The 19,364-nt window shown below is 36.8% G+C and overlaps 1 protein-coding gene across 18 annotated transcripts in view; it reads left to right on the top strand.

Moving 5' to 3' along the window:
• Positions 1-19,364, top strand: part of dlg2 (discs, large homolog 2 (Drosophila)) — a 417,220-nt gene that overhangs the window by 264,946 nt on the left and 132,910 nt on the right. The window contains exon 1 of one of the 18 annotated variants that reach the window (XM_030154935.1): positions 3,036-3,221. The exons of 16 other annotated variants lie outside the window; for them this stretch is intronic. In XM_030154935.1, the coding sequence (XP_030010795.1) occupies positions 3,138-3,221 (84 nt within the window). In that variant the 5' untranslated portion in view covers positions 3,036-3,137. Of the gene's footprint in view, positions 1-3,035; positions 3,222-16,887; positions 17,470-19,364 lie in introns of those variants that run through there. One more of the 18 variants, XM_030154932.1, reaches the window with a different exon arrangement.

Here is a 19,364-nt window from a genome sequence, read left to right as displayed (position 1 = left end):
TGTTCCCTGCTGGGATGAGGGCAAATATTTCCGTCTCAGGACTGTCATTCTCCGTCTTTTCGCTATCTGTGTGTTGCCGCTTTTAAAGCCCCTTTGCCACGTGAAAGAACAACAACCTCTGAGCTGCAACTACAAGCTGAAAATAGTCAATTTTGTCAAAGACATGTGTCATTTTGCATGGTGTTTTCTTTGGAAGGGATTTAGTCATTTTAATACCACTGCACAATTCCTTATGCACACATCTCTCCATGATTCATTTAAAGAACTAGTCGAACGACCCGGAGAATGTTTACCCCTATTCCAGAACGATAATAGAGAGTGTCACACACTTTTTTTTTTAGATTTATTTCATTTATTCCCATCACAAAATAGCCAGGGCATTGCTAATAGGTTTCAGAATGCATTGATTCGATGACATAAAGGTGCATTTTATTAACTCCCAAATATAAAACAGTATTTTATCTTGCAAAGAATACACACCAGTAGGTCAAATAAGCAGCCTATTATGATCCACAAGTTTTGATCTAATAGCAATTGTTTCCAAAGTTTTATAAAGCTTCTTGAGATGAGAAGTATATGTGTTGATGTTGTTTCTGCTGTAGCTCTTTTCCTTTTTTCAGTTTTGTAGCTGACATTACCATCTTCTGAGTGTGAACCAGAGTTGCTAGCTTCTTAAAAAACATTTATATGTGGGAGGTAAACTCATAGCATTAGCCTGACGAAATCCTTATAAAAAGAAATATGCAAATAAAAGTGTAAAAGCTGCGTGTGAACGATACTGGTGTTTTCCGTATATTTTCAGAGGGCTGAGGTGGGGTTTAAGTCAGAGAGGTTTGAAGTTATTCAGTAAATTTTTGACCATTATTTTAACTTGGAATGCCCTGAGTCTTATCTCTCAAAATTCTTATCAGATACAGATTCTGATACTTAAAATGTCTGATTTTTACCAATATTTAGTTTTTGCTGTCATTTATGCCGCCTTAACAAAGACATCTTCATTATAAATGTTAAAAAAAAAAAAAAAATACAGAAATAGCTTGATATCAGTGCAACTCTGATTCTAAACACATTTGGTTAAGAAAGGTTTCACCACTTAGTCAAACATCCTTACAACTGGGAAAAGTTCATTTACATGATCGTCACATTGATTTTTTTTAAAATTTTTTTTACTTATTTCACTTTGGTGGTCTCAGAAATAACTTGAGGGCTGTGCGGTTGGAAAAACCCCTGTATATGATACAGGGGTTGGACAAAATAATGGAAACACCTTAAAAAATCAACAAAATATAATTTAATATGGTGTAGGTCCGCCTTTTGCGGCAATTACAGCCTCAATTCTCTGAGGTATTGATTCATACAACTTGTGAATTGTTTCCAAAGGAATTTTAAGCCATTCTTCAGTTAGAATACCCTCCAACTCTTTTAGAGACGATGGCGGTGGAAATCGACGTCTTACTTGAATCTCTAAAACTGACCATAAATGCTCAATAATGTTGAGGTCTGGGGACTGTGCCGGCCATACGAGATGCTCAACTTCATTAGAATGTTCCTCATGCCATTCTTTAACAATTCTAGCTGTATGGATTGGGGCATTATCATCTTGAGGTGAAGGTGTTTCCATTATTTTGTCCAACCCCTATATGTAGGATGTGCAGTCTGTAGGTTTCTAGCTTCATTGTTGGTTCACATGCTTTGAAATTGGATAAAAAGAACAGGAGGATATTGACTGAAATAGTCAGCCAGTAGGGGGTAAATTCCAACAGATAGCTGTCTGTGATTCTGCCTGTAAACCAAACAAGTTGTTTTATTTTATCCATCTATCTTAACCACATATGTGCATTTGCTTCTTAACTCATAAAGACCCAATGTTACTTTTAAGGCACTTCCCAAATGATTTTTTCCTCTCTATTTAACCTTTTTTAAGTGATTTTTCACCATTTATTATAATATTATCCTCTATATTTCACATTTTTTCAGTGAAACTCGTGTATTTTCCTAAATTTAATTCACTAATCGTGTAGATGTTCATAAAAACTCAGATTAAAGTTGAGGGTTATAATATCAGAAGCAGAGGGAACTGAAGAAAAAGTGACTTTTTCAGCAAAATTTATCAATAACTGAATATAAACCAAGTGTCTCCATCCACTGTCATTGATCAGACTCCATGGGTTTTACTGGTGAATCAATGTTTCCATGTTCACTACAAAGTCTCTGAACGTCCAAATGGGTCATATCTGATGACCATGAAAAGATGACAAACTTCAATTTACAACAATTATTTACATAAATTGATAGGATTATTGGATCAGTAGGTATTAAACATTTTAGATCAGGAGACGAGTTTGTTCGGTGGTGGATGTTTGGGTCTTTATGGGTTTAAGACCAAGGGGATCAACCAAGCAGTTTTTGTGTTAAATGCAGCCAAACCTTTCCTGTATAACTTATTTGCTTATTTATTTTTGCAGCAGTAACTCTTAACATTTCAGAAATATCTATGATGTCTGTAAAAATGAGAACAGATGCTACTTCAGGTTGGTTTTAGAGTCGACAAATAACCTGTAGTGACACATGAAAAGCAAGTTAAACTGTGTGAATTCTGTGAGAATAACCAGGATGTGAGTTATTCTTAAATGAAAGACGCACTGTACTGCATTGTATGGTCGGATGATGAGTGGCTGCTGGCGTAGGTATAGTCAGAGGAAAGCAACACCCACTCCCACCCCCCACCCCCCCTCCTCCATCCACCCCTCCACCCCTTCCTCCTCCACCTCTAGAAAACCGGGGGCTGCCAACAACCTCTTAGCAGGTTTCAATTGGTGCTGAAGATGCTGTTTCCACGTGGAAATCGCCGGCCCCTCCTCCTTTTCCCTCTCGTAACCTCTCTCTCCCTCTGTCTCTCTCTTCCCCCCCCCCCCCCTCCCCTTTGCTTTTTGTGGCTAAGGGAGACCTGACTTTGCTGTGCAGACGATCTCCCTCTCCGTCAGCATCATCCCGTCTTTTCTACGTCCCTCTCTTTCTGCTCTCGTCTGTGTGCGCTACAGTCCGCTGATAAGGAGCAGTCAGCCCAGATGGGCAGCAGCTAGAGCCATTTGTGCTGTCATTGCGGACCAGAGAACATTATTATTTCACCTGTCGCTATGTTTGCCTCTATTTGGTATGCCAAGAAGCTAGGGAGACGACTTGTACAGAACAGCCGGAAAGCAAAAATGCTCAAAGATAAGGTAGGTCTAAACACTGTGGATGCTTTACTCTTTTACTTTGGCTTCACAAAACAGGCAGAGGGGATAATTTTACAAGATACACTAGTATATCTACACTAACATGTCCTTTGGTGCTCATTTCATTAAAGGGGATGATCATTTTACAGCCCAAATCCATGTCTTAAGCAGCACTAAAGCAGGTAGTGCTGCTTCTCTTCACCTGTTGATTAATAGCATTGTTGACATCTGTATTAGAGATGTGACTTTTGGGGTAAATTAGTTGACTTTGCCCAATTGCGTCCTTTCTGCCTCATTTGAGACGGAGAATGAGCAACGAGAGATGCACAGACCCCACTGCCTGGAAAACCAAATCGTGTATTTTGACCCTGCCTACGCACAAGGGAACTCACAAGCTCACTCTATCTCAACTCATTAAGCTACAGCAGATCTGCCTGTCTCAGTCTTTCTGTCCCTGAGCACCAGTTTTCCTTACTGACATCTTTTAAGTCATCTGCCTTCAGTGCGGCCAAGTTTTGACACTGCACTCACAAGCAAATTCTCCCCAGGAGTCATCTGATAAATGAGTCTATGTGGGAATTTGGATTAAACAGGACAGAGAGCTTTTCCCAGTTGCCGATGGAGATACATTTTTTTTTTTTTTTTCAGTGTGTTTCTATTTAGACTCGTCTTTGAAGGAGTGAGGTGTGTATCGCTCGCGGCCTCCAAATACCGAATATAGAGTCAACAAAAAGAATACAGTTAATCAGACTTTGGCCCTTCTGGCAGGGCCTAAGGCTGGTGAGGACGGTCATTCCAGGAATGTCGATGACTGTGTCTGAATCAGAGGATTTTGTAGAAGATTTCCTGCCGACCTCATCTTATTTTCTAGCATGTCAAAAATCAGATATTTGAGTTTTATGACATTTGAGGCATACATTCAGACTCCCGCAGTGATGGATCCTTTTCTATCCTGCAAACTCCACACAAAAACTGACTGCAACTCATCCACTATTTCTTGTCTTTTTCATCATTTTAACTTTTCTTTTGGATCTTTTCTCTGAATATTTTTTCGATGCGCACATTTTCCAACAAGTCATCAAAAAGTTATAGCTCTTATGGATTTGATTTTGCTTGCGTCGACATTTCCTACAGTGAATACAAGTCAGCTTTTGACTTTGCTTTAATAATAAACAGGATTTTCCCCATCATTAATGCTTAAATATGTCAGCTCAGCCATTTTGGGCACCAAAATAGCAAAAATAATGTGATTTCAATATGGAAAACATCAAAACTAAATGACTTTTTCTGATGTTTTGAAGTTTTTATGTTCCAGTTAATTTTTTTTAGATATGATAATATTAATCTTTTTAATGTGGACCATGAGTCTGTAATAAAGCCTATCTATCTATCTATCTATCTATCTATCTATCTATCTATCTATCTATCTATCTATCTATCTATCTATCTATCTATCTATCTATCTATCTATCTATCTATCTATCTATCTATCTATCTATCTATCTATCTATCTATCTATCTATCTATCTATCTATCTATCTATTGAAAAGAATACAGTCCAATTTATTTATAAAGCATATTTCAAAACAAGAGAGTTGACTAAAGGGTTGTGCAAAAACCAAAGAAATACATAAGAAATACATTAAAAATGTAAATGTCTTGGAAGAATAATGTACTTAAAAGACATGAAACACTGTGCAAACCACGACAAACCAGGCCTAAGAAAATAAGTATGTTCTTAAATTAGGTTTATGTAGTAGAAGACACTTATACATTTAGTAATATTAAATTATATACTTATTACCCCCCCCCCCCCCATAGACCTGGGGTTTATGGGGTGTGTGTGCAATTTTAAGGTAAAATAGTCTCCAAATATATGAAAATGAAAATAGTTTTTTGTCAAATAAATCAAACTTTCTAGGGAAAAGAAAATCCTTCAACCCCTGAACTTCTACTATAGTACCTAAGCCCTCCAGGAGCCAAGGTGAAACCCTAATGGAGTCGGTCTTGCCAACATTTTTGTGTTCACAGTCTCAAAAGACCCTTTGCCCTGTTTTGACCCCTGGTATGAATACATTTTAGGGGCAGCATTCAGTTTTCCAGTCAGATCCAATTCATTCACTATGGACCTCATAGGTCATAAGAGGTTTTTCTTGTATTTTTGGACACATACTGCCCCATTACCCTGTGTATTCTGTATGCTTTAATTATCGGCCACACTAAGATTAACTTCAAACATTAAAGAAGACAATTTAATTCTCATTGCTGATGTTCTGATACACACGCTTAGTTAAAAGTGCAGTGTTCAGGATTTAGGTGGCTTTATATGCAGAGATAAAAAATAATAACCCTGTCTTCATTAGAAGGACCATTTATTGCAGAGGGAGTAGGTTTGTATTTCCATGTCCTATGGTAGCTCAGAAGGGTCAAACCCAACTCTTGTTCTAAAGAGTTACTTTTACTTTTTTATGTATTACTTAACCCATAAAGACCCAAACATCCATCACCAACCAAAACCATCTACTGACCTAAACTGTTTAATACCTGCTGATCCACTAATCCTATCAATACATGTAAATTATTGGTGTAAAATGTAGTTATTCATCTTTTCATGGTCATCAGATATGACCCATTTGGACGTTCAGAGGCTCCGTAGGGAACATGGAAACACCGTCATCTTCTACAACATTGATTCACCAGTAAAACCCATGGAGTTGGATCAATGACAGTGGATGGAAATGCTTGTTTTGTGTTCAGTTAACCCTTTCATGCATGAATTATGAGAACCTTCGTTGAGTTTTTTTCCTGAGTGTTTTTACTCCTGTTTAGGCATGAGAAAAAAAAAAGCAAAACAACGCAATTGAAATGTTTTTTATTAACCTATTTTTTTAATGGTGTTAGAAAAATGTCCACTCAACTGGACACCATGTGTTTAATTTCTGATGCAAAAAAAACCAAAACATGTATTTAAAACCCATCATCAGAAAGTGATATACTAAGTGAAAACTATGAAATAAAAACATTTTTCATGCAGCTAATCTGATGTTTTCTCACATTTTAACATACTCTAATACTAGTTATTTCTAACTTCATGCAGACAATACGCAAAAAAAAACAAAAAAAAACTTTTTGATTAAGAAAACTGTTAATTACAGTCAAATACCAGTTAGCAATTGATTTAAGACATTACTGCAGATCAGGTTTATCAAGAACAGCAAAGTTACAGTAATGGTATGAATTACAGTGTATTATGGGATGGTGCATAAGCGTCCACTGTGTCGGCTGATATGGAACTAAAACAACAAAACCCATGAATATACAAGAGAACATCTGTAGAATAACTGTCCACTGTAGTGACCACTATGCATGAAAGGGTTAATGATAGATTTTACTGAAAAAGTCAATTTTTCTGCAGTTTTCTTTGTTTTTGATATAATGCCCCCAACTTTAATCTGAGCTTTTATGAACATCTTCATGATCAGTAAATTAAATATAGGAAAATACCTGATTTGTACTGGTAAAATACAAAGTACAGAAAATAATATTATAATAAATGGTGAGAAATCACTTAAGAAAGGTTAGATATGGGGAAAATTCCTTTGGGAACTGACACAAACGTAGCGCTGGGCCTTTATGGGTTAAAGCAAGGGTGAGGGGTTTTCACTTGGTTGCTGTCACCTCTAGATGCCACTAAATCCTACACACTCCTTCATACCAAATTTTTTTTACTTCAACAGACTTCGTCCCACACACAAATCAGTTAATCAAATCAGTTATTCTTTGCTTTACTTTTTAAAATTTTTTTGGTCATATTTTGATGCACTCACCATCTGCGTCATCTCACGTGTGACTGCTTTTAGCTCCACTGTGGATTGCCTCAGTGATAATTACTGCATCAATCCAACTGATTATACTGTAGCTATGTACGTAATGTGTAGACCCCTGGATTGTGTGTACCAAGGCCACACTCGCCTGAACAAAACGCAGCATGCTGCTTAGCAACAAACACATGTGTTTGTGTGTGTATGTGTGTACAGCAGGTGGAGGGGATGTAGTGGAGGTGGATCGAGTGCTGAACACATACTTTACCAGAAGGCCGGGGTGAATGATGGTAATGGACATAATACCCTGAGATGACATAAGAGAATCCATATGGCCATTATATATGGCCTAAGAGATCTGTTGGTCCTTGTTGAAAAGCTTTAGAAACATTCTTTTATGTGGAGTTTTATATGACCCTTTTCCATTTAACTTTACAATGTCTTCAGAAGAATATTGTTTTTGTATGAAAGTGCTAGTACAGTGATCTTGACAAATTATACTTGCATATTATAGCTGTGGGGTTTTTTGTGTGTGTGTGTTTTTTTTTGTTTTTTTTTTGCATATGTGTTTGTAAGAACAGTGGCAATATGAGTAACTGCAGGGGAAAACAATCTGCTCGTGTCATTGCATTTCTATAAATTTTAATTTTCAGTCTTTCTGTTTTTCGTAATGACTTCAGTTTATTAAGCACAAGTATTTTTTGGTATTTTTATCATGAGAAATTGTAAGTAAAGATGCGGCTTGCAAAAGCTGGAAAGAAGAAAGGGTAAAACTGAGTGAGATTCACAAAATGATTGTTTACTAAAGGTCGCATATTGTACAAAGATGTTTTATTATTTTATACCATTAAATATTAATATTGCTAAACTCACAGCATCTCAGTATGAAAAACCTGCATCTAAATCAAAAGCAGATTTTACCTTCAATTCTGTTTCATTTTCTGTTTTGTTTCCTTTTGTTCGTTGGGGTTTTTATTCAGTTCCATCTTTCCATTTTCTGTTTTTGTTAAGATCAGTAGGATTATTAGGATATTTCTTATTTTTATTGAACTTTTTAACTGTCGGTGTGAAGTCTAAGTTTACTTGAGTCACAGCAGAGCTCAGTAATTAGCACCTGAAGCTAAAAAATCTTAACTTGAAGTAGTTTAAAGCAAAAACCAAAGCTGGATTTATCTGTGTTACTGTTGGGTTTTTTTGTTTTTTTTAAGTTCTAGTCGCACTGTGCTTTGAAACTTGTTATTCAGTTTAGAAAATGCTTTTGCTACTGCTAGGTTTAAATGTAGTTGTAGTTGTTGTTAACTGCAATGATCCTGGCCTTTTGAACTCTGTGTGATGAGAGGATGGGAGTTGTGTGGGCATGTGACGTGAGTGTGTATGCAAATGCATTGTGTGTGTTTGCAAGTGCACATCAGAGTACTGTTGGAAATCAGCTGATTGGTACTCTGTGTCACTCTTGATGGTTTTAAATAACACTTTTGTATCTGCAGTCTCTGGGATTTCTCATTGGATTCCTATTTTGAGGAATATTGCAAATGGAATTTCTTGAGTTATTAAAAATTTCTTCTGTTTTGTGGTTATTTATCTGTTGCATTCATAGCCGCAGAGAGATTTCATTGAACGAAAACAAGCTAGTATTTAACAAGTAATTCTCAGTATCAGCAAAGTTGTGTGTTACTGCTCGGTCTTATGTGTCAGTAATTTTTATTTTCTTTCCCTTTCTCAGGACAAACGATTTCCCCCTTTGCACTACTCATTATTCCTTTTTGATTAAAACAGTTACTTCACCTGTAGCAGAACAAGTCTGTGCATCAGTGCTTTGAAATCAAATAGGAAAAGAACTGCTTTCAATTATTGGATGTGCACTATCCACGCTGCATCTAAATTCAGTCATGTTTCAACTCCTCACAGAAAAGCCTTGTTTAATTTCCCTTTTCTATAAATAATTTAAAGCTTATTTCAGCAGTGGACTATTACTTTTGTAATGCATTTCCTCCAATGAGCAGCGCTATAGAAATGTATTAAAGTTTCTCAGATACTGTCTTTGAAATAATCGAAGCACAATAGCAGTGGGCAACAGGTTATTGAATTGCAGGATGTCCTTCAAATCTCATAGGTGTTTGTTAATGTGCACCCATATTATTTGCTTCTGCATGTAATCGGAGTCTCTCAGAGCCTCTTCACACCAATTTAGTGCAAGTAAATTAGGCTGTTTATTACACAAAATGTGTATTTTTAGACAGAAGGGGACGAAGGAAGGGCAAAAAATAAGATTTACAGACCTGTAGCTAGAATTCCGCAAACAAACATCAGGTTGCGTCATGGTCAGTGATTGAGCGAAGCGTCATGGTGAGATAGAGAGTGAATCACCAGCTGACGTGAAGCGAGAGACGCCAGATGTGAAAGCTTTTTGATCAAGTGTACGATTCTGCCTGTTTGATTTCTGTTGGGAATTATTTTGAAGATTTGTACCAAAAGCTGTTTTTTAAGATCAAAACCATGAGGGACTGCAAGAATGAGAAAAAAAAAAAAAAAAAAAAAAAAAGGAAAGAACTACAGATTAGCAGAATTATGTGAGTCAGGCTAATGGAATAATTAGATTTCAGCAGCTCCAAATGATGGGCTTCCTGCAATGAGCTGGGACAGATGGTTTGTGTCATATTTTAATCCTGCAGTGTTTTATGCCATCATATCACCTTTACAAAGACTTTGAAAGATGTCATGTATAACTTCTACATGCATGCAATATATTTACAGAACAGCAAAATGTACATCCTTTGGTCTACTTGACATCTATTTAATACTTTTAGTTCCTCCAATTGACACAGATGCACTCAGGAAACTGATGAAGTAACACAGAATAAGGTAATTGAACTGGAGAAGACTCAAAACAGCCCAGACAATGGGGTGTATTCAGAGTAAATGCTGTTTTAAATGAGCTGTTTGCTACCAGACAACTCACTTTGTAGTTTTCTTCAACCTCTAACTCGTCATGAATAGTATTTTGAGCTCAGTTTATCTGGTGAACATTATCCAACTGAAAATCTAAATGGTGTGTTTACTACTGGTAAGAACAGTAAGAAAAAATACTGCATGTAATAATATATTAGGGAAAGCATCCTGTAAGTATTTACGTATGGATGTGATTTAGTTGTAGTTTAGCTGTATTGTATTTGGAACTGTAGCTATTCAACCTTTTTTCCATTTTATATCATACATATTTTATGCTTTATAAACCACTTAACTTTGTACAAAGGGCAACGCGGTTTGCTGACCTGGTAGTGCATGTTCTCAAATGTTTTTATTAGAGCACATTGTCATACAGTTACATGTTTACTGCACATATTGCGTGCAGGTTTTTCCATACATACAGAGAAATGTACAGTTAGGTCATAATGCACTCTTTGAACATATAACAATAGATGAAGAACAGATATAAACATGAGATACAAAACACAAATGAGGCAAAAGTACATTAAAATTAATTAAAAAAAAAAAAAAACAAAGATAAAAAATGAAAATAAATATCCCTTCCACCCCCCGAATAGCCACCCTTAATCTTCTGTCTATTCACTTCTTTGTTAGAGTAAAGGTGAAACGTTAATTTCTGATAAGAGGTGTGAGATATTGAATGAGAGGTGACCAAGTTTTGTCAAAGAATGTGAGTTTATCCATAAGAGTATATCTAATTTTTTTTTTTTTCAAACTTTATTTACGTAATGCCATATACAAAATAGATCAACAGCAGTCAATAGTAATAAACATAACATGAAATTCATAACACTCAAGGTAAGGCAGGAAGAAATTAAATAACATAAATACATAAATAAGTAAATAAATAGAAAAGTTAAAGAATAAACAAGAAAAAAGAGGTAATCTTAAGTTAAAAAAAAAAAAAATTACAATTTCAATTTGTTACATAAGGCTGTAGTTTTCACAGCTTTAGAGTTAGTGCAAAAGTTAAGAGTGTCCAAGGATATATCTAATTCTTTCTAAGTGGAGTGTGGTAGTGAGGTTTGTGGAGGGGACTTTTTTCTTTTTCCATTGCATGAAAAGTAACTTCTTTGCAATGCTAAGACTATAAGAAAGGAAACATTGCTGGAAGTTGTTTCGTTTTTTAACATCATCTGAAATTCCCAAAATAATAATGGGTAGTTTAGGCTCTAACTGTATGCGAAGTATTTTAGAGTGCATGTTCCATATAGGCACTCAGGTTGTGGGTTCAATTCCATCCTGATCATTTACCTTTCTTCTTCTGTCTATAACAATGGTTCCCAACCTTTTTTGTCTCGTGACCCCATTTTAACATCACAAATTTCTGACGACCCCAGACATTCGTAACAGAGAATTTTTTTTTTTTTTTTTTTGTTAAAATTAATTTGTTTTTGATCATGTAATAGTTTGCTATACTATGTTGCAAATAAACATTAATTTTAGACACATTTAGTCTATATAATGTTTATTATTATTATGGATGGAGGCAGAAAAGCCAGGTGTAGATTACTGCACAAAGTTTTATTTTCCTTTGTCAGGATATGTACAGTCAGTCCAGCTTGGATTTACAAGGCTGACAATTAATACTGAACAAACAAGAACTCAAACTATGAATTATGAAAGAGCTGCAGCATCTGAAACCGACCACAAGGAACATTTGAAAGATAAACAGTACCACAGTGCTTCAGTTTCAGCTTCACAGTTTGTCATATCTTTTATGTATTGGGATTGTTTCTCTCAACTCACCATATATTTTTTATTACATTTTTTATTTATTTTTTTTTATCAATTACTAGAAATTTCAGGCAACCTCATTTGAATTCCAGGCAACCCCACGTGGGGTCCCGACCCCAAGGTTGAAAAACACTGGTCTATAATAATAGGGCTACAATGCTCTCCAAAAGCTGGCAAATTAGTATGCAAACTTTATTTCTACAGCACTTTTCACAGGTGAAATCACAAAGTACTTTACAATACAAGTAAGGGTGGCATAAGACATAAATAGGGCAATTAAAATAATACAACATTAAAATACATCACGTTAAAATGACATTAAAATACACCATTTAAACAGCATTAGTCAGCCACCTAGTCCTTAAAAAGTAGAAGCATCTGGCAATAAAACACCAAAAAGTATTGTCACAAAACACAAAGGAAGTTGGCAGTAAGAGGCAGCAGCCCCTGGATAAAAGGAGAAAATAAACTAAAATGAATTTGTATGTGAGTCAAAATGTAGAAAAAATAGACCTTTTCCATGTGGTAATTTTAGCTGTTTATATGCTAAATTGACTCTGCATTGTATCATGACTATGTGCGTCAGTGTTTGGGGGGAAAAACAGCATTGGAACTACTTGCTTATTGGTTCTTTCTGTTCCTATAAAGGAGTCCAATCTGTAGAGAGCTGCATGTAACTCATTGTCATATTGTGTGCTTCTCTTTAACTCTTGTCAGCTAGTCAGAGACATTTATGGCTACCCGGCTCTCCACTTCAAACGCTAGCTTGCTCTCCAAACACCCCAAATTAATCCATCTCTACAGCTGGCCACAGCAAACTCTGCTTTATTTCAAAGGACTTAACCAGGATCATAGCGACCCACACAGCTGCTGAATCACTGTCTGCTGTCGGAGAGATCATAATTATACACGGAACCCAAATAAACAACCCAACAATGTATTCGGCGGAGGTTATGTATAATGCTGCAGGTATGAAAATGTTAGATTTATTCAACTTAAACCCCACAAGTTCAGAGTGAAGACTTCAGAAATCACAAGTCATAATTTATGATTAACACTCGGAGGCAGCATATGTTACATCATTAGCGCAGGGGGGAGTTAAAGACACCAGAGATCTGCTGTAGGTGAACACTTCTACTCTGTGCTTATTCTTTGAGCTTGCATTCTATCTGCAGGTTTTGCACCGAAAAAGGCCCTTTGTGTAAACACATTGTGATAGAAAAAGCCTCAGCCTTGCGCTAAACTACAATCTGTGAACATACTGTAAATGGGAGACGCTTGCAGTTAGGTCTAATAACCGCCGTGACATGCTGGGTTTGATCTGAGAAGGCCCTTGCGTTGAATGGACTCGGGCTCATGTTTGAGTGACATCACCTGAGTGACGTCTGTTTGCTGCAGCGCCTTTGGCCCCGGGCTTTGTTAGCTTTGTGTCCAGCAGCTGAGCTCCAATTGTGGCCCCTGGTCAAAATGGATCCATATGAAAATTCAATATGTTGCGGTCGTTATCTTTGCTGTTGCTTCCATTTGACAGTGGACGGAACTGACAACAAATCACAAATAATAGGTGGACACAAAATACTCCTACTTTTCCATTATTATTTATATTATAAAAGGGAAGTGGACTCTGCTTGTGTGTGTGTGTGTGTGTGTCTAAGGCATCACACAAAATCCGGAAAGAGTTGACTGCTGCGGTTTGGCATACTTATGTGTTTTTGGTCAAGGAAGAGACTAGCAAAAACAGCAGGTTGATAGGAGCAATATTTTGGGAGATAGTAATTTTGGAATACAACAGCCTTACAGTCACATTGCTATGCCCAGAATCATAGAATTATAGAACTGAAGTGGGTTACCTAGCAACAGATAAACAATAGGACCACGTTGCCATGGTGTCAAATTTCATGTGCAGAAACAGACATGCCAGCTGAGAGGTTATTCAACTGAAAATGCCAGTGGAATTTACCAAGTATAGACTAACTATAACTATAGACTAAACATCCCAAAAGTCAGCTCTCCACAGCATGAAAACTACCACATCTAGAATCCGTAGTTCCCCACGGGTCAACGCGCTAGTTTTTTAAGTTACTTTATATTTTAGGTGTTCTGGAAAAAGATGATCAGTTTTAAAATGTACTATTCAGGCTAGAAAGACCTGGGCAACACGGTTGTTTAATGGTTAGGTTTTGGATTCAGACCAAAGCCTTTCTGTGTTGGGTTTGTCTGCTCTTTCTGCACCAAACAGGTTTCATCTGGTTTCCTCTCTTGTAAAAAAAAAAAAAAAAGTACATATTGGTTAATTATCCTGTCGACCACGGTGCTTGTGAAGATCTGGAGTTGGTCCCTGAACACCTTAAATGGCAGCTCACTGCTCCTAATGTGTGCTGTGTGCTAATGCTTTTTGCTAATGCTAATGCTAGGTGATGTGTTTACTAGAATGGGTAAAATGCAGAGACTGAATTTAACCTTCAGGGATAATAAAGAAAGGGCTAATATATTTCTGCATTTGTGCAGTTAAAATATTACAGATCATTATTTTATTGTTAAAATAATTTTTAATGTCTGTATTTTAGATAGTGTTTTATTAATTACCTCGATTAATCTGTCCCTGCATAGTCTTATTATGTTTCTTATAATTTATTTTGCCCAGATGGGGTATTTATGTTTTATTTTGTTTGTTTTTTTCAAGATCATTTTGCTTAATTCAAGCAAAAAAATCTGCCAATGGAACAAGTGAAAATTATCTTGGTAAGATTACTTGAAATGAGGTTTTCGAGGTCTATTGTCTAAAAATAAGTTCTTATATCTCACTGAAAAGTTACTCTTTAGGTGATCATGTCTTATTTTAAGTGTGATGAGATATTTTGAATAGAAATGAGAAAAATACACTTGGCAAGATTTAGATTTTTTCCAGTGTACTGCTCAGTCTGACCTGAACTTGTTTGAGTTGTATAGACTTTATTTAATCAGAAAAGCATGTGCCACAAACTCCTGCAGCTTAAAGTGGACGAACCAAACACTTCTGCATCTGACAAACCCACTAGAGTCACTACTAACATTAATTCTACAGCAAAGTTGTGATGCAACACTCTGTAAAATACTTGAATTGCACTGGGAGTCAGGCCATTTTAAAGAAATGTTAGTGGAGCATTGATGTTTTGATGGTTCTATATGGCTGTGCTGTTAATATTTCTCATTGATCCTTTCATGCATAGTGTTCACTCCAGTGGACAGCTATTCTACAGCTGTTCTCTTGTATATTCATGGATTTTGTTGTTTTAGTTCCATATTAGCCAACACAGTGGACGCTTATACACCATCCTATACATTGACATTTATACCATTACTGTAACTTTGCTGTTCTTGATCAACCTGATCTGCAGTTACATGTTTGAGTGTAAATCAATTGCTAATTGTTATAAGACAGTAATTAACGTTTTTTTTTTTAACTTTTTTTTTTGCTTATTATCTCCATGAAGTGAGTAATAACTAGTATTAGAGTATGAAAAAATATGAGAAAACATCATATTAACAGCATTAAAAATGTTTTTATTTCATAGTGTTCACATTTTAATTCCCTTTCTGATGATGGGTTTTAAATACATGTTTCTTTGCTTTAAAAATTAAACACATGGTGTCCAGCTGAGTGGATATTTTTGTAACTCCATGAAAAATAGGTTCATTAAAACAAATTTCGATCACATTGTTTTTTTCACACCTAAAAAGGAATAAAAACACTCAGGACAAAAATCTCAGCTAAGGTTCTCATGATTCATGCCTGAAAGGGTTAAAGGTCATCTAGGATATAATCTGATAGTTTCATATACTGGTAGATAAACTTCTGAAAATCGCTCATGTTTTGATGTGTTGAAGACAAACCCAAGGCTCTTCTCGTGGATTAACTGACTTTGTTACCAGTCTCTTTTTTACTCCCCCTCTACCTTTCCTTTATTCTCTTATGTTTGTTGTTACTCTAATGGTGTCCCGATGGCAAAGCAGCCATTTGCTGTGTGGGAACCTGCTCCTCTCCATAATGGATGTGCACTCCAGTAGCGTGATAGCGCAGTGGGTTTTAAGAGAGCCAGTGTCAAGAATCTGAAAAGCCGACTGACATAGAAGCGGTGTTTCACTGTAGTTGGGGGGGAGGTGTTGTGTTTTGTAAGCCCGTCGATGTATCTGCAGCGGGATGAAAATGTCTTTTATATTCTCCTTACCCTCTACCTTGTTTTATATGTACCTGCGAGTTGTTATCGGTGTCACACCAGGCGAGTCTAATCCCGCAGTCATCCAGCACTGAAGCGGTGAGCGCTGTAGCTTCCAGGCAGCGCAGGCCCAAGGCGAGAGTTGTTCCGACATCCACACATCGGCCTGAAGCCTGGGCCACCGGAAAGACAGGCAGCGAGAAAATGAAGAAGACGCATGAGAGGCCGGTGTGTAGGAGATAGTTTGGGGGGGCTGAGATGGAAGAGGTCACTGGCGAAGGAATAAAAGAGACAGACAACGGAAAGTGAGAGAAGGAAGAAAAGGGAGAAGACGTGTAGATGAAGGTGCTCATCTCTCTCTCTCTCCCTCTCCCAGTTGCACCTCTTCACTCTGATTGTTCCAATCACAAAAGAGCGAGACAAAAGGTTAGAGCTGCACTATTCTGAGAATTTTCAATTAGCCTCAAGCCAGTGTTGGCCATTGTATTTGATTTACCTCCCACTGCACTGACAATGTTGTATCCATTTGGTTTTTCACTCATTATGGTGTGTTAGTGTTTAGACGGGTAGATGTTTGTTTGTGGCATGGTCTACTGACGCTCCACCTCTTTTCCTGACGTGCTCCATTGATCTGTCTCTAATCTAGTTTTGGCTTCCTGACAGAGCTCACTTCCCTCCGGCATTAATTATGCCTCCATGTGATTTATATCAGTGGGCTCCAGCACCCAGCACTCTTCTCTGCCTAATCCAATCGGATCCACGTCTGTGGCCCAACCACTGCAGCTCTCACCCAATCAGATATATTGAGTATGTGTTGCAAGTGTTTCCCCTGGCTTACACCCCCCTAGAGCGATATCACCCATCTGTCCTCGACAGCACCGCTAACAGCCATTGTTCTAAAGTAAAGTTTGCAGTGTGAAGCGGGGCACCAAAACAGAAGGCTGACGTGTCCGGTCTCAGAGCCTCTAAATGCACCCAAATGCCTTCTCATGGATGAAAAGCTGATTTGGAAAACAGTGTAAGCTGGTATCTAGAGGTTCAGCTGATCCCTGGATTATTTTGCTCACGAAGGTATGGTGGGAACTTGTTCTTCAATTGACTGGGATGAGTTTACTAAATTAAACAAGATGCCAGGCTGTTGGTAAATGCTTGTTCAGCTGCTTCAGTGAAGGCGCAAAAAAGTGAACGTGCAAAACCACTGACAGGATGACCTTCATGGCAAAGCGACGATGGGACAGCCTCACAAACGACTCATCCCTGAGTTATACCCTCCGTGGGGGAAGTGTCCCCAACCTCCTGTCTCCTCCACGCTCCGAGGGCCTTGGGACTTTGAAGAAGAGATTCTCTATGGAAGTCCTGAAGAGCTGGGCCCCAGACTTTGGGAGTCTGAGTATGGGGCTTAATCTAAGTCCAGTCAAATGGCCTTCACTAGTCACCGTCTGCAAGTGGAAACAGACGCTGACGGAAAAGCTGAAAAAAAGACACTTTGGCTCTGTGGACGAATTACAGGTTAGAAGATGTCACTTGTAAATCACTTGTAGTGTTAAATATTTAATGCCTTCATTGCAATTTGTCAACCAGACCATGTTGCCATTGGCAACAACTTTTGCGTGCACAGGGTTCTCATGGGGTCATAAGAAGTTTTAAAAGTCTTGAATTTCCAAATCTGCATTGAATACCTTAAAAAAAGTCGCTAAAAGGTATTAAATTTGATATAGTAGGTCTTAAGTTAAGTTGCCATAAACTTGTTCACTGTATTGTCTTTAAATGTGTCTGGGAAATGTCCAAACTGCAAAGAAAGTAACGTTAGTCTACTCAGTTCCACCTGTTTCAAGAGTTTATATTGAAATTAGAACCCAATTATCGCTAATGTTGTGGCCCCCGGTGAGAAATGACTCAGAACGGTGGGAATCAAGGCAAACACAAATAGCACATTTTTTGCCAGTATGGTCATGAAAGAAGCTGTGAACTAAACCTTAAATTCTGTTCTAAGTAGTCTTAAACAGGTCTTAAAAAGTCTTAAATTTAACCTGTAGGAACCCTAGTACAGTAACTTGGATTGAAATTTGACGTTTATCGGACATTTGTATATTTGAGCTGCCACTATTTCTATTATGCAGTTGTTTTTTGTTGTTTTTTTTTTTTTACTTCCTCTTCATCGCATTTCAAAAGGAAATCTACTTTTTACTCATCTGTTTTTGAATGCATAACATAGCAAGTTTTAGAAGTACAACACTTTGTTAAATATTAAAGTGGTTGTTTTTGGGGGATTTTTTTTCAACATTTTTGGCGTCATCTTACATTTCCAGATCTCAACTCTGCCAAATAATGATTTTCCCTCAAAAATTCGTACATACTTTTCCGTTACCATAATTGTTCAAATCATCTGCAATTTCAGCCAAAAGTTCTCAAACTGAAAACATAGAACTTAAAAATATATCAATCACATGGATGAAATCAGCACTTTTGCTTCAGTGCTTTCAACCTTAAAGACATAAATGGCCACCAACAATAAAAAGTATCTACTGACTTGAAATGATTAATAACTTTTGGACAACTAATCTTATAAATACATTGAAATGATTCATGTAGAATGCAGTTTTTCACCTTTTCATCATCAGGTATGAGTCATTTGGATGTTCAGAGACTGTAGTGAACAAGGAAACATTGATTCAGCAATAAAGCCCTTATAGTTTGACAAATGACAGTAGAGAAACCTATTTTTATGTTCAGTTAATGATGTATTTTGCTGAAGAAGTCACTTTGGCCTAATTTTTCTGTTCTGACTTCAGAATTTATTCTGAGCTTGTATAAACATCTACAGAGCCAGTAAAAAAACACTACACACATTAAAGGCTAAAATAATAAGTGGTAATCAATCACTTAGGAAAAGTTAAATGTAAAGATTACTTCAATTAGAAGTCACTACTGAAAATAGTGAAAGAGTTTAAAAGTAAATTGAATTTTGCTGCTAACACTTATGTACTTTTATTTACTTAACATTAAATTTGCAATGCTGTATGGGTGGTTTTACTTAAATAAAGGATCTTAATATTTCATCTGTCGCTGGGTAGGAGCTGTATAATTCTGCTATCACATTAAACTTATAGAATTCTATTAATTTCTGGGGGGTTTTGTTTGCTTTTTTTTTTTTAGTAAAACTGTTTCAGATGCTATAGTTAAATACCTCTTAATACATCAATCACAGTGACATTATCAAAAACGTATAATTTACTTCAACCCTTTATAATTATATGTAAATTCCACCATAGGTAAAGATTTAATTAATTATTGATTAACTTTCTGACTCTGCTCTCTTGATTAATTGTCTGTCAAAGTCTCATAACTTCCTTACTTTACCCTGAAGTTTACATTTTTATTTTTAGAAACTATCACTCCCAAAA

Source organism: Sphaeramia orbicularis, chromosome 14, assembly GCF_902148855.1.
Source record: "Sphaeramia orbicularis chromosome 14, fSphaOr1.1, whole genome shotgun sequence".
Lineage (NCBI taxonomy): Eukaryota > Metazoa > Chordata > Actinopteri > Kurtiformes > Apogonidae > Sphaeramia > Sphaeramia orbicularis.
Note: the sequence above shows the minus strand (reverse complement) of the source record. Positions and strands in the feature narration are given on the sequence as shown.